Source organism: Triticum urartu, chromosome 4A, assembly GCF_056163025.1.
Source record: "Triticum urartu cultivar PI428250 chromosome 4A, HENAU_Tu73, whole genome shotgun sequence".
Classification (NCBI taxonomy): domain Eukaryota; kingdom Viridiplantae; phylum Streptophyta; class Magnoliopsida; order Poales; family Poaceae; genus Triticum; species Triticum urartu.
Genome location: NC_141876.1, coordinates 277,590,420 through 277,604,815, shown reverse-complemented (window position 1 = coordinate 277,604,815; position 14,396 = coordinate 277,590,420). Strand labels below are relative to the sequence as shown.

Sequence of the window (14,396 nt, the reverse complement as noted above, 5' to 3'; positions counted from 1 at the left end):
AAGCAATTGTTTCATACTTTTAATGTTCTCAAACTTTTTCAATCTTCACGCAATACATGAGCGTGAGCCATGGACATAAAACTATAGGTGGAATAGAATGGTGGTTGTGGAGGAGACAAAAAGGGATAAGATAGTCTCACATCAACTAGGCCTATCAACGGGCTATGGAGATGCCCATCAATAGATATCAATGTGAGTGAGTAGGGATTGCCATGCAACGGATGCACTAGAGCTATAAATATATGAAAGCTCAACAAAAATAAACTAAGTGGGTGTGCATCCAACTTGCTTGCTCACGAAGACCTAGGGCATTTTGAGAAAGCCCATCGTTGGAATATACAAGCCAAGTTCTATAATGAAAAATTCCCACTAGTATATGAAAGTGATAACATAGGAGACTCTCTATTATGAAGATCATGGTGCTACTTTGAAGCACAAGTGTGGAAAAAGGATAGTAGTATTGCCCCTTTTTTTGGGCCTTCTTTTTTTATTTGGCCTTTTTTTGGGACAATACTCTATGAATGATGATCATCACACTTCTATTTATTTACAACTCGATACTAGAACAAAGTATGACTCTATATGAATGCCTCCGGTGGTGTACCGGGATAGCAATGATGCGTGAGTGACTTATATGAAAGAATTATGAACGGTGGCTTTGCCACAACTAAAATGTCAACTACATGATCATGCAAAGCAATATGACAATGATCGAGCGTGTCATGATAAACAGAATAGTGGAAAGTTGCATGGCAATATATCTCGAAATGGCTATGGAAATGCCATGATAGGTAGGTATGGTAGCTGTTTTGAGGAAGGTATATGGTGGGTATATGATACCGGCAAAAGGTGTGCGGTATTAGAGAGGCTAGCAATGGTGGAAGGGTGAGAGTGTGTATAATCCATGGACTCAACATTAGTCACAAAGAACTCACATACTTATTGCAAAAATCTATTAGTTATCGAAGCAAAGTACTACGCGCATGCTCCTAGGGGGATAGATTGGTAGGAAAAGACCATCGCTCGTCCCCGACCGCCACTCATAAGGAGGACAATCAACAAATACATCATGCTCCGACTTCTTAACATAACGGTTCACCATACGTGCATGCTCCGAGAATCACAAACTTCAACCAAGCATTTCTCAAATTCAAAACTACGCAACTAGCACGGCTCGAATATCACCATCTCCATATCTCAAAACAATTATCAAGCTTCAAACTTCTCATAGTATTCAACACACTCATAAAATTTTTTATTTATTAATCTTGAATGCCTCAAATAATTGAAGCAAATTACCATGCTGTTTTTTAGGACTCTCAAAAATAATCTAAGTGAAGCATGAGAGAACAATGGTTTCTATAAAACAAATCTACCACCATGCTCTAAAAGATATAAGTGAAGCACTAGAGCAAAAACTATATAACTTAAAAGATATAAGTGAAGCACATAGAGTATTCTAATAATTTCCGAATCATGTGTGTGTCTCTCAAAAAGGTGTGTGCAGCAATGATGATTGTGGAAAACTAACAAATAAAGACTCAAATAATACAAGACGCTCCAAGCAAAACACATATCATGTGGTAAATAAAAATATAGCTCCAAGTAAAGTTACTGATAGAAGTAGACGAAAGAGGGGATGCCTTCCGGGGCATCCCCAAGCTTTGGCTTTTAGGTGTCCTTAGATTATCTTGTGAGTGCCATGGGCATCCCCAAGCTTAGGCTCTTGTCACTCCTTGTTCCATAATCCATCAAATCTTTACCCAAAACTTGAAAACTTCACAACACAAAACTTCAAGTAGAAAATCTCGTGAGCTCCGTTAGCGAAAGAAAACAAAAAACCACTTCAAGGTAATGTAATGAACTCATTCTTTATTTATATTGGTGTTAAACCTACTGTATTCCAACTTCTCTATGGTTTATAAACTATTTTACTAGCCATAGATTCATCAAAATAAGCAAACAACACATGAAAAACAGTATCTGTCAAAACAGAACAGTCTGTAGTAATCTGTAGCTAACGAAAGATCTGGAACCCCAAAAATTCTAAAATAAATTGATGGAAGTGAGTAATTTATCTATTAATCATCTGCAAAAATAATTAACTAAATATCACTTTCCAAATAAAAATGGAAGCAGTTCTCGTGAGCGCTAAAGTTTCTGTTTTTTACAGCAAGATTAACAAGACTTTCCCCAAGTCTTCCCAATGGTTCTACTTGGCACAAACACTAATTAAACACAAAAAACACAACCAAAACAGAGGCTAGATAAATTATTTATTACTAAACAGGATCAAAAAGCAAGGAATAAAAATAAAATTGGCTTGCCTCCCAACAAGCGCTATTATTTAACGCCCCTAGCTAGGCATAAACAGCAAGGATAGATCTAGGTGTTGCCATCTTTGGTTGGTAGTTCTTTAATGAGACATCTATCACCTTTAGGAGTTTCTTACCTTTTATCAATAATCAAACTTCTAGGCACAAGATCGAAAAAATCAGTAGTAGCAAATGGTGCCTTAATGATAGCAAAAAGATTAGGATGAATACTCATAGATTTGAGATCCGCAGTTTCCTTGCTAGAGGAGTCACCCTTATTTTTAGGAACATACATAAGCTTGGCACTTTTAGTTGGAGAACTTGGAGTATTCTTTACGGAAGAAAAAGTGGTTCCCAAGTTGGTAATAATACCCTCAAGTTTATCGATTCTAGTGGAATCATGATTTGTTCTTTCATTAACTATAGGTTCCTTCTCTTTAATATTTTTCAAAGTTACTCCTACTTTAGATCCATATTGGGTAATTTGGTTGTGGATCTTTTTATCGAAAGTTTCAATTAACTCAACGGTAGCAACTTTATTTTCAATAATTTCAAGTTTTTGCATTACATGCTCCAAAGTTACATAGTTCCATTAATCATAAGAGGGGGTAAGCCAAATAAATCTATCATAGCATTATAAGAATCAAAAGTATGGCTACCCAAGAAATTCCGTCCAGTAATGATATCAAGGATATATCTGTACCAAGGAGTAGTGCCTACGTAAAAATTCCGGAGAAGAACGGAAGTGGATTGCTTCCTGGTAGATCTATTTTGAGCATTGCAAATCCTATACCAAGCGTCTTTTAAATTTTCTCCTTCCCTTTGTTAAAAATTAAGAACTTCATTCTCGGGAGATAATGGAGAAGATAGGGGACTAGCCATAACGACAAGCAAGCAATCCGACACACGAGCAAACGAGGAACGGGCAAAAAGAGGCAAATAGAGAAAGAGAGGGAGGATAGAGAGAGAGGGCGAATAAAACGGCAAGGGTGAAGTGGGGGAGAGGAAAATGAGAGGCAAATGGCAAATAATATAATGCGGGAGATAAGGGTTGTGATGGGTACTTGGTATGTTGACTTTTGTGTAGACCTCCCCGGCAACAGCGCCAAAAATCCTTCTTGCTACCTCTTGAGCACTTGCGTTGGTTTTCTCCTGAAGAGGAAAGGGTGATGCAGCAGAGTAGCGTAAGTATTTCCCTCAGTTTTTGAGAACCAAGGTATCAATCCAGTAGGAGGCCACACACGAGTCCCTCGTACCTACACAAACAAATAAATCCTCGCAACCAACGTGATAAGGGGTTGTCAATCCCTTCACGGTCACTTACGAGAGTGAGATCTTATAGATATGATTAGATAATATTTTTGGTATTTTTATGATAAAGATGCAAAGTAAACTAAAAGGCAATAAAAATAACTAAGTATTGGAAGATTAATATGATGGAAGAGACCCGGGGGCCATAGGTTTCACTAGTGGCTTCTCTCGAGAGCATAAGTATTCACGGCGGGTAAACAAATTACTGTTGAGCAATTGACAGAATTGAGCATAGTTATGAGAATATCTAGGTATGATCATGTATATAGGCATCACGTCCGAGACAAGTAGACCGACTCCTGCCTGCATCTACTACTATTACTCCACACATCGACCGCTATCCAGCATGCATCTAGAGTATTAAGTTCAAGAGAACAGAGTAACGCTTTAAGCAAGATGACATGATGTAGAGGGATAAACTCATGCAATATGAAATAAACCCTATCTTGTTATTCTCGATGGCAACAATACAATATGTGCCTTGTTGCCCCTACTGTCACTGGGAAAGGACACCGCAAGATTGAACCCAAAGCTAAGCACTTCTACCATTGCAAGAAAGATCAATCTAGTAGGCCAAACCAAACTGATAATTCAAAGAGACTTGCAAAGAAACCAATCATACATAAAATAATTCAAAGAAGATTTAAATATTGTTCATAGATAAACTTGATCATAAACCCACATTCATCGGTCTCAAGAAACACACCACAAAAGAAGATTACATCGAATAGATCTCCACAAGAGAGGGGGAGAACTTTGTATTGAGATCCAAAAAGAGAGAAGAAGCCATCTAGCTAATAACTATGGACCCGTAGGTCTGAGGTAAACTACACACACTTCATCGGAAGGGCTATCGTGTTGATGTAGAAGCCCTCCGTGATCGATGCCCCCTCCGGCAGAGCTCCGGAATAGGCCCCATGATGGGATCTCGTGGATACAGAAAGTTACGGCTGTGGAATTAGGGTTTTGGCTCCGTATCTGGTAGTTTGGGGGTACATAGGTATATATAGGAGGAAGGAGCACGTCGGTGGAGCAACAGGGGCCCATGAGGGTGGAGGGCGCGCCCAGGGGGGTGGGCGCGCCCCCTGCCTCGTGGTCTCCTGGTTGATGTCTTGACGTAGGGTCCAAGTCCTCTGATCATGTTCGTTCCAAAAATCACGTTTCCTGAAGGTTTCATTCTGTTTGGACTCCGTTTGATATTATTCTTCTGTGAAACCCTAAAATAGGCAAAAAAACAACAATTCTGGGCTGGGCCTCCGGTTAATAGGTTAGTCCCAAAAATAATATAAAAGTGTATAATAAAGCCCAATAATGTCCAAAACAGAATATAATATAGCATGGAACAATCAAAAATTATAGATACGTTGAAGACGTATCAAGAACATCTATCTTGCAAAAAAATTCACCAACAAATCAAGTCACAGTGCTCCAATGTTGCTTACGGATTGCCCACCCCTTTCTTTGTTTTCTTGTGTTTTGCTTGAATCTCCTATCCCGATTTGTATCTTATCTCTTTTGGACGCCCCTTTATGATGGAACGGGGCAGATTCCTGACCTGGGTTTGTGTGCTTGCTGTTCCAGATCCTACCTTCGAGTTTTCAGATGATGGCCCCGTGAACGAAAGCACACTTAAGGTGCGGGGGAACCTGTGTAAGGCTTTCTCAGCTTTCCTCTTTTTGATCTCATCAAGCTCTCTTTTCAGGGTCTTCCTGTGTTTTTCTGCAACCCTCGCTGTCTCATCACTCTTGCATGCTTCATCTATTAGTTCAGCATAGTTCTTTGTCAACACAACGTGCCTCACGGCTTTCATGGTTAACTCTGGTCTCTCATCATGCACAGCCAAAACTGCATTTGATGTTTGTGGCCCCAATGCATCGTCAGCATCCCAAGTCCATCGCCGCCGTATGAAATGGCGAGGCATTCGTGCCACCGCGTTCATGTCTGTTACTTTTAGTATGTGACAGCACACAATCCCGTCCCGTTCGAATTTGCAGCATTGGCAGTAGTATTTGCCTTTGCTTATCGAGGCCTTCACAAAGTAGTTCCTTCCTTTGTCTGGGTCTTCAGGTTCTGAATCCGACATGCCCAAGAGAGAACACGCCTTGAACGTATGTTCGTCCACCTGGTAAGCCGTGTACATGCTGGCACGCTTTATTTCTTCCTAGAATCTGCAAGTTTTTTGTGGTTCTGTTAACTCTTATATGATGTTTTGTAGCACCTTATGTTGATGTAGGCTGTAACGTAGCAAAGGCATCTAAAATGAATGATGGCTATGGCAACTGCATGATATTTTTCACATGGCAAATGCATAACATTTTAATTGGCAAGTGCATTCCATACCAACATGGGAAATGCAAGTACAGTTCATTAAACATGGCAATCATAGTTGATTTCACATGGCAACTACAGTTCATTAAACATGGCAACTACAGTTCATTTAACATGGCAATTGTAGTTCATTAAACGCGGCAACTGTAGTTGACTTCACATGGCAACTGCAGTTCATTAACATGGCAACTACATACCATGGTTACGCTGTACTCAATGGCTACTTTCAACATATCAGCATTTCAAAAAAGCTGGCAACTGCATTGCATTTTACATGGCTCCTACTACCTTCATGCTTGTGCAAATAAGACTGTAACACAACTGACTTACTTGTTAAAAATCTTGTTGGTATATGTCTTGCTCATCTGCCTCTCCATCGGTAAATATGTTAGCAATTTAGGCTGCTTGAGCGCGGTGTTTGCTTCCTGCTGAAGCTCAGATCCCAGTATTTTTTGTTACAAAGCCGTGTATTGCTTGGCAAACTACAGCAATGAGTTGCCAGGGCTCACGTACCACTTCAGAACGGCATTGAACCCCTCGCTGCGCTGCGTAGTCTGCAGAAATGGGAAGAAGCACTGCATGAAGTAGGTCGGCACCCAGTACATTCGCTTCTCCCACAGGCTAGCAAGCGTCTCGTTGTCTTGGACTTGATATGTTTCAATCATAGCCATCCAGCTCCGTTCAAACTCCTCCACCGTCAAGCTGTGGTCCACGCACAGCTCGAATGCCTTGTGCAGCTCTGGACGGTCGGCAAAGAACGGTCCTAGCGTCTCCTCAGCCTTCTTTATAATGTGCCACCTGCAGTGCCTGTGCACTGCCAATGGAAAGACCTCCTTTATGCCTGCACATATGCTAAAATCCTGGTCTGTTATTATGTTCATCGGAGCATGTCCACCCATGCATTCCAGGAAGGTTTTGCACATCCAAGTGTACCCATCCGTGTCTTCGTTCCGAACGAGCCCGCATCCGAACTGCAATGACTAATTGTGGTTATTTATTCCTATGAATGGAGCACATGACATCTTGTACATATTAGTGAGATATGTCGCGTCGAACGAAATGCAATCTCGGAAATGTTTGTAGGCTCTTCTTGCAGCACCATCCACCCAATACATGTTCCTGACACGGTCCTCATCGTCCAATCTTATCATGTAGAAGAAATCTGGATCTGCTTTCGCTTTCTCATCGAAGTAGGCTATCGTGTCTTCTATGTCAGCCAACCTGCTCTCTCTATGGTACTTTGCCTTTAGGTTTGTGACGTCTGCCGGTATGTAGGGCATGCTACTCGGCCTACCATCTTCGCTGTGGATGAGGGATAGTATTTGGACCATTCTTGATGCACCAACGTTACAATCATGTAGCAGCTTTAAGAATTTCTTCTCGAGGAGGGTGAATCCTCTATGGGCGCTCAGAAATTTTACCAGGTCAAACTTCTTTATGAGTTCGTGGTTGTTCTCGTCAAAATATTCAGTGACCACCCATCGTGCTTCGTCTACATTTAGCTTACACCGGACAGGGCATTCCGTCTTGACAATGATACCTCTTTTTTGTTCCGGAATGACAGGCGCAACACCTTTACCCTTCTTGTTCCTTCGGGCCTTGTAGCACCTCATCTCACCTCTACTGTACTCCTTAGTTTTTTTTAATTTTCCTATGGTATTTGGTGTTGACCGCAAACCCATGGAACATTGCATATCTCTGGTAGAATTCTTTGGCATCTTCGAATGAATCAAATCTCTGCCCAACATACGGCGGCTGAGGTACCATGATTTCTGATTGCCCACCATCTTCATCCCCTTGTGCTTTATCATCAGTTTCATCATTCACTTCAGTATCGGCGGCTGTTTCATCTGCTTGAGTGTTGCTTGTGCTGGTGTGCAAATGTGTGCTTGTCGGCATTGCTGGAACGATTGTCATTTCCGACACTGACTCCGCATTGTTTGTGGCATGATTGTTGGCTGGCTGGTTGAACGCTTCCTCCGTGCGCTCAGAGCTTCTCATAGTAGATGTCCCCACGCCGCTGTTGATTGTAGTTGAAGGTCCTGTAATTAAAAAACAGGTACAAGGGTAAGCATTGCTTGGATGGCATGTTTATCGTAACGGAATACAACAGCTGCATGTGATCCTAACAGACATCATTCACACAGCAAGCCGTGAAATCTACATATGGCCATGCATGGCAACTATATTTCTCCAGTCATGGCAGCTACAGTCCAACAAAGATGGCAACTACTGTTGCCAAGACATGGCAACCTGCATTTTTTTTAGCATCAAAACTTTCGATTCTATAGCCATGGCAGCTACAATCCAACAAAGATGTCAACTACTGTTGCCAAGACATGACAACCAACATCTTTTTTGGCATCAAAACTTGTACTCTAGGTACGAGTTCACTAGTCAAATGTGATCAATCATTAATATTGCACACAATCATATAGCAGTTGGCAAATCCTGAACACAATAGATGACTTTTTGCACGCGACCACTTGGTAGCATTTTTTGTTTGTTTTTTCCATCACCATCCGTGACAAATCTACTTTTTCCTCCCATGCTTTTTCCACAAAAGCAAATGAACTACTGTTTTTCTGGTTCACATTTTTTTACCTTGTTGTGCCGCATGTGCTTATCGTATCCGGTTTATCATTCCAATTTGATGTACTCTATCTGCAATAGTGTTGTCCTGCAACTATGAAGCTTGCCATGAGACGTTTGCCGATGTGGTTGCACCATAACAACCTGTGATCATGTTAGCAGTTGGTCAATGCATGGCAAATGTAGTTTGTACAACATGGCACATGTAGCGGTGCATCCATGCCACACATATTTGTTCACACCTGTCATTCACAGTTGTTTAGACATTTGCAATCACATTTTTATGCCACATGGCAACTGCAGCTGTCCAGTCATGACAACTGCAGTTATCCAGGCATGGCAACTGCAGTTGTCCAGGCATGGCAACCCCAATGTCACCTATGTTCTTTCTCCTAATTCACTATCCACAACTTCACTTCATGAACTCACCTGTGTACGACGTTGATGGCAGGTACATGGTTGCCGCCTGATGCCACGTGCTGCATGAAGGTCCTACATTTTTTCCCATATAACTCATGAGTCTTTTGCCATCCTTGCAAGTGTAATTTCGTGGCCACACCGGTATGTTTCTTTTTCATATGCGTTACCTTGATTTGCCACATTAGCTACTTGAAGTTGGTCGCTCGTACATTTATCAGCGTTAGCACCCTGTGACTGAATTGCCATGGTATTCCCCTGAGTGTGGTTGAGTCATAAGAACCTGCGAAAAATGACATTGTATGACATAAGTAGAATGGCATCTTCCTCATCACAAACATGTCAATTGTTCCTTCTTTTTTATCATGCATCATCCTGATGCCCGCGTACTGCTCTAGTAGTGGCAGCAACGGCCCTGCAGAAATTAGTTGATTGTACTCTACTGCATCCCAAGGGGTGTTTGCGGCCTTTGGGAAAATCAAGAATCGGTGCTGTCTTCGTGATTCATTTCTTCCGCTTTTTTCCGCTATTGTGTTTTCAGTCACTGCATGAACAAGAACGCATCAACAATTCGCAAAATGCATTCTTGTTGTTTGCACATAGAAGATAACACAGCAATCTTATCACATTTCCTGCGTAGGCAACCAACACATCATGGCAAGTAGGACATGCACATTGAGTCTGTTTTCTAAAATCTGGACGGCAGCTATCATTTTGAAGCGATGGCAACAGTCAATAAAATAGGATGGCAAACAAGAACATAACGTGGTGGCAGCTAACGACAATGATAGGTGGCAACTGATGTTATAGACAAGTGGCAATTATTTTTCCTCCCTCCCTATGCCAAATTCCTCCCTTCTCTCCCTATTTTTAGTGATTCCTACGCATCCTTCATTATCAACTACTCGCACCAAGCCAGCCCATAAACTTAGCTCAACTCTAGCATAGTATATGGCAGATCTGGCATATGTCGGTGGGCAAATGCGAATACACACAAATTTGTGGCATGTTTGCCTTGACAACGTGGATCTAGTCGCCTTCTTCGTCGGCAATGTGCAATTTCAAATTTCTGGACAGAAGAAAGGCGAGAAACAGAAGGAGATCGGAGATCCACCTGTTTTTAGCTTGTCGTCTTGGGAGGGCGGGGTTGGGGGTGGGGGTGGGTGGTTAGCGGTGGGGAGGCGCTAGGGATCTGCTAGCAACCAGAGAAGAAAGGCGATGAAGGAAGGGGATTGAGAGGTAGTAGACGACGGCGGTAGGTCGATCTGGGGATCGAAAGGAGTCCGGGACGACTGGCGTATTGGGTCGTGCGGGCAGCGCAGTGGTACACCCGGACGTGTGGGCGATTTTGCCACACACTGGACGTGCAGGTTGTGACTGCGCGCGCCGGACGCGGTCGTGCGGGCGGGGTCGTCTCCATTCCACACAAGGTGTGCGGCACAACCAGCCGATATGCCACACGTGTGGCAGTTATCGGCATCCTAAAGATAGTCTCCTTCATACTTTCCTGTGTTTATCTACTTTTACGTGTTCGACTACTTCGTCTACGACATTTGCTCTCGCTCCGCAATCTCGGACCGGACTCGCGGACGGAGCTGCGGAACATAAACAAAACGCAAGGGGAAGGAGAGAGAAGCTTAATTCGAATTCTGTCGCCTCTCTCTCCTCGGACTCTTCTCCCCCTCGCTAGCCGGCGCCGCAATAGATCGCCGTTCGCCAGTGCCGGAGCAGGCCCCCCATTCCGTTCCCTCTTCCCCGCGAGGTAGTAGCGCCGTTCTCATGGCACCATTGCTAGCTGTTTCATCTATTTTCTTCATGCGTGGATTTTTTTCCCCATAGCTCTTGGGTGGCGGAAGATTGGGCCTTTGGAGGGAGGTTCCCGAGATGTTCGTCCAATGAGTCCGCACTCGATTCCGTTCCAGTGGTTCAAATGCTAGAGCAGGAGCGGCCGGAGGCGCAGGGGTTTCGCTACCTGCCTGCTTCGGGCATCTAGGGTTGCTTCTCGATCTAGGGCGGTTTCGTGCCGTGCAGATGCGATTCATTCTTGGCTCCTCCCACATTAGAGCGTGTGTTTGATAGACAGAACCGGACCCATAAGGTTCTCGGCATTTCCCCTCTGTGACTGCTCCTTGTGCGTAATTAACTGCCAGTAATGGAGCTCGAGATGGTGTCATTAACGGGGAGATGATTATGTATGCCTTGTTGTAGTAGGTTTCAGTAGAGATATGGATTCCTCTACTCATGGCTCAGCTCATGATTTGCTCAAGAGTAAAGTTTTGTTACTACTTCCTCCGTCCCAAAATAAGTGTCTTAACCTTAGTACAACTTTTGTACTAGAATTAGTACAAAGGTGAGACACTTATTTTGGGATGGAGGGAGTACTATTTAGTACTTCTCCTCTAGCAGTGTCAGATTCTCCCCTATCAACCTGCGCGCGTTTGTTTATTATTGGTGAACCATTTGCGCCTATGTTACGCAATTACTCCCTCCGTCCCATAATATAGAAGCATTTTTGACACTAGTGTCAAAAACGCTCTTATATTATGGGACGGATGGAGTAGAAAATTCGCTTCTCTCAGCAAGGTACTATAGTCAGTACTTTCTACACATTAGGGTTTATCTGCAAGGTTTTCTATGTTCACATTTTAATAATGGTTTGCCTTTTTCTTCCCCAAAAGAGACCATGCTTCCCAAAACGGGTAAGCATTAATTCCATGCACTAGAAGCACAAGTGCAAAAATGGTTAAAGATGCACTCCAAATAGCACTCATTTTTAGAATGTTGCAACTTAAAAGCTTAATATGATACCTAACATCAGCAAGTTCTTTGAAACTTGTGATGTGTTGGTGCAGGTCTAGTAAGAACTAAAAAGGCCCGGTCTACACTTGATTGGATCTTATGAGGCCCTAGCCCATGTACTCTTATAATTTCTGCTCCACTCCCCATCAGGGCCCTGTCTCTTTCAAAGCCTTTAGGCAGTTTCCAATCATGTAACGAGACTAATGGAATTAAGCAATTGTGCCTGTGTTCGAAAGATGGTTTGATGGGGCAATGTTCTTCTGAACAGTGCTAGTAGAAAGTACTGACTATGAGTTCACTGGCAATCATTTCCCCCTTGATAATCCTCAAGTTAATAAGGCAAATATTTGTCCTTTTTTAGCAGGTCTAGTACAACCTCCGGAGTTTTCCCATGGCCTCGGCTGCTTATACTGATGATTCTGGTTCCGAGGTTATTGATCCTCCAAAGTCTGAGGTACTGGATGTTGCTGAACTTGTCGGCGATCATATCCAGCTTACACAAAAATCAAATGTGGTAGCTTCTAGCAGCGTTCGCGAACTTTTGGAATGCCCTGTCTGCTTGAGTGCCATGTACCCTCCTATACATCAGGTGTGCATTTGTGCTGCTCCAGCGCATTCATTTAGTTTATGTTCTGTTCCATTGAGTGCCATGGAAAAAACTTATGTTGTGCATGTATATGCTCTGTTCCGTTGTTGAAATGTTATTTCATATGCTTACAAAAAAAAGAGTTGACTAAATACATTGTGCAACCCACATATTCTTTTACTGTATTGTAACACACCTTTTGTGTATGCAGTGCTCTAATGGCCATACATTGTGCTCTGGATGCAAGCCAAGGGTTCACAATCGCTGTCCAACTTGTAGGCATGAACTGGGTAACATAAGATGCCTTGCTCTTGAGAAGGTGGCTGCATCTCTTGAGCTTCCATGCAAGTACCAGAACTTTGGTTGCTTAGGCATTTACCCATACTACTGCAAGCTGAAGCATGAGTCACAGTGCCAATATAGGCCTTATAGTTGTCCATACGCTGGATCTGAATGTACAGTTGGTGGTGACATTCCATACTTGGTAAATCATTTGAAAGATGATCACAAAGTTGACATGCATAGCGGAAGCACTTTCAACCATCGCTATGTCAAGTCAAATCCTCATGAAGTTGAGAATGCGACCTGGATGCTTACGGTATTAATCATCAACACCAACATGTGGACTAAGAATTTCCATGTAGCATCTTTCTACTGCCTTTACATCTTGTGAAGATGCAAAATAAAACAAGAATACCTAGGAAGAACCAGATATCATATCAATTCAAATAAGCACTCTGAAACCTGTGTGGTGGGTGTGTGTTGTACACCAATACTTCCCACCACCAAGTGAGAAATGATTAGTTCCCTTTCTGCAAAGATACTACGTTCATTTTTTGCATAGAAACATATGGAGACATTTTTGTAAACTAAAGGAGAAATTGTCCTATTCTTAAATTATGATTATTGTACTTGTTTTTATATGCCAATTATTTGTCATGCAGTATAAAACAAAATGGTGATCATGTTGCATACTTGTTGGACCATAATAGTTGCTCATCGTATTCTTAAATATTTAATGAAGACACTGCACATGCCCAGATCCACCTGCATCTGTTTCCAATTTTAACGGTCTGCCTGTCTTGCAGCAGATTTAACAACATTCCAGATGTCCTCTTTATCCTTTACATTTCCTCAATTCACTGTTTGAAGTGCAATCCAATTTTGTTACGTTTTTTCTTTCTATTAAGCTAAGTAAACAGATAGAGTTTCTCCATGTAGGTTTTCAGCTGCTTTGGCCAGTACTTCTGCCTGCATTTCGAGGCATTTCAGTTGGGCATGGCACCTGTGTACATCGCTTTCCTGAGGTTCATGGGAGATGATGCGGAAGCAAAGAAGTACAGCTACAGCCTGGAGGTAGGAGGTGGTGGGCGCAAGATGATCTTTCAAGGGGTTCCCCGGAGCATCCGAGACGGCCATCGGAAGGTCAGAGATAGCTATGATGGGCTAATAATCCAACGGAACATGGCCTTGTTCTTCTCTGGTGGTGAGAGGAAGGAGCTTAAATTGAGGGTCACCGGGAGGATTTGGAAAGAAGAGTGAAATGATCCAGCCGATTCATCCATTTCCCTGGTATGAATGAGCCCATGGGTCGCATCATGAAAACTGTATTTCCTAGGGGCTGATTCTGAAGCGTGCAAATTGTAATACCTGTAGCCTGTTTTAGCCATCGTCTGCTCGATTGGTGTCTGCTCAGATAACCTGGGTGACAGCGATACTGTTGTAGGAATCTCCTCTTTGCCATTCTGTAGCATAGGGGAGCCTATTGGCAACACATGAGATGTAAAGGTTCTATGTAGCTTTCGTTCTCTGTTCCAAACTCCGTTTCCATGATTCATTTAAGAGGATGTGTAACAGCTTGAGAATTAGAACGTGGATTTTATCATGATGAAATGCAAGAAACATTGGAGTTGGCGTTGCAAACTAATTTCAGGAATGTGTCCTTTTGAGCGTGAATCGAGATGGCTCTTGTCAACGCCATGCCAACTGTTCTGACGCTAATAAAATGGCTCGCTCCAGCTTACAGAACCAATGTTGGGGCTCCTACC

The 14,396-nt window shown here is 42.7% G+C and overlaps 1 protein-coding gene and 1 long non-coding RNA gene across 4 annotated transcripts; one reads left to right on the top strand and one right to left on the bottom strand.

The window, feature by feature from the left end:
* Positions 1-6,651: 6,651 nt before the first annotated feature.
* LOC147975585 (uncharacterized) lies at positions 6,652-9,474 on the bottom strand. The gene is made up of 4 exons (XR_015600925.1): positions 9,134-9,474; positions 8,976-9,038; positions 8,559-8,690; positions 6,652-7,996 (listed from the first exon to the last, which is right to left on the bottom strand). It is a non-coding gene; the product is annotated as an uncharacterized LOC147975585 (long non-coding RNA).
* Positions 9,475-10,520: 1,046 nt separating this feature from the next.
* LOC125527554 (E3 ubiquitin-protein ligase DIS1) lies at positions 10,521-14,275 on the top strand. Of its 3 annotated transcripts, none has more exons than XM_087518267.1 (4): positions 10,521-10,725; positions 12,124-12,351; positions 12,560-12,667; positions 13,570-14,275. In XM_087518267.1, exons 2-4 carry the CDS (start codon positions 12,154-12,156, stop codon positions 13,888-13,890), a joined length of 627 nt encoding a protein of 208 aa, XP_087374393.1. In that variant the 5' UTR covers positions 10,521-10,725; positions 12,124-12,153; the 3' UTR covers positions 13,891-14,275. The 3 variants fall into 3 exon arrangements, with proteins under 3 accessions (XP_087374393.1, XP_048570705.1, XP_048548026.1); XM_048714748.2 differs by having other exon boundaries at positions 10,524-10,725; positions 12,127-12,351; positions 12,560-12,946; XM_048692069.2 differs by having other exon boundaries at positions 10,524-10,725; positions 12,560-12,946.
* Positions 14,276-14,396: the final 121 nt, after the last annotated feature.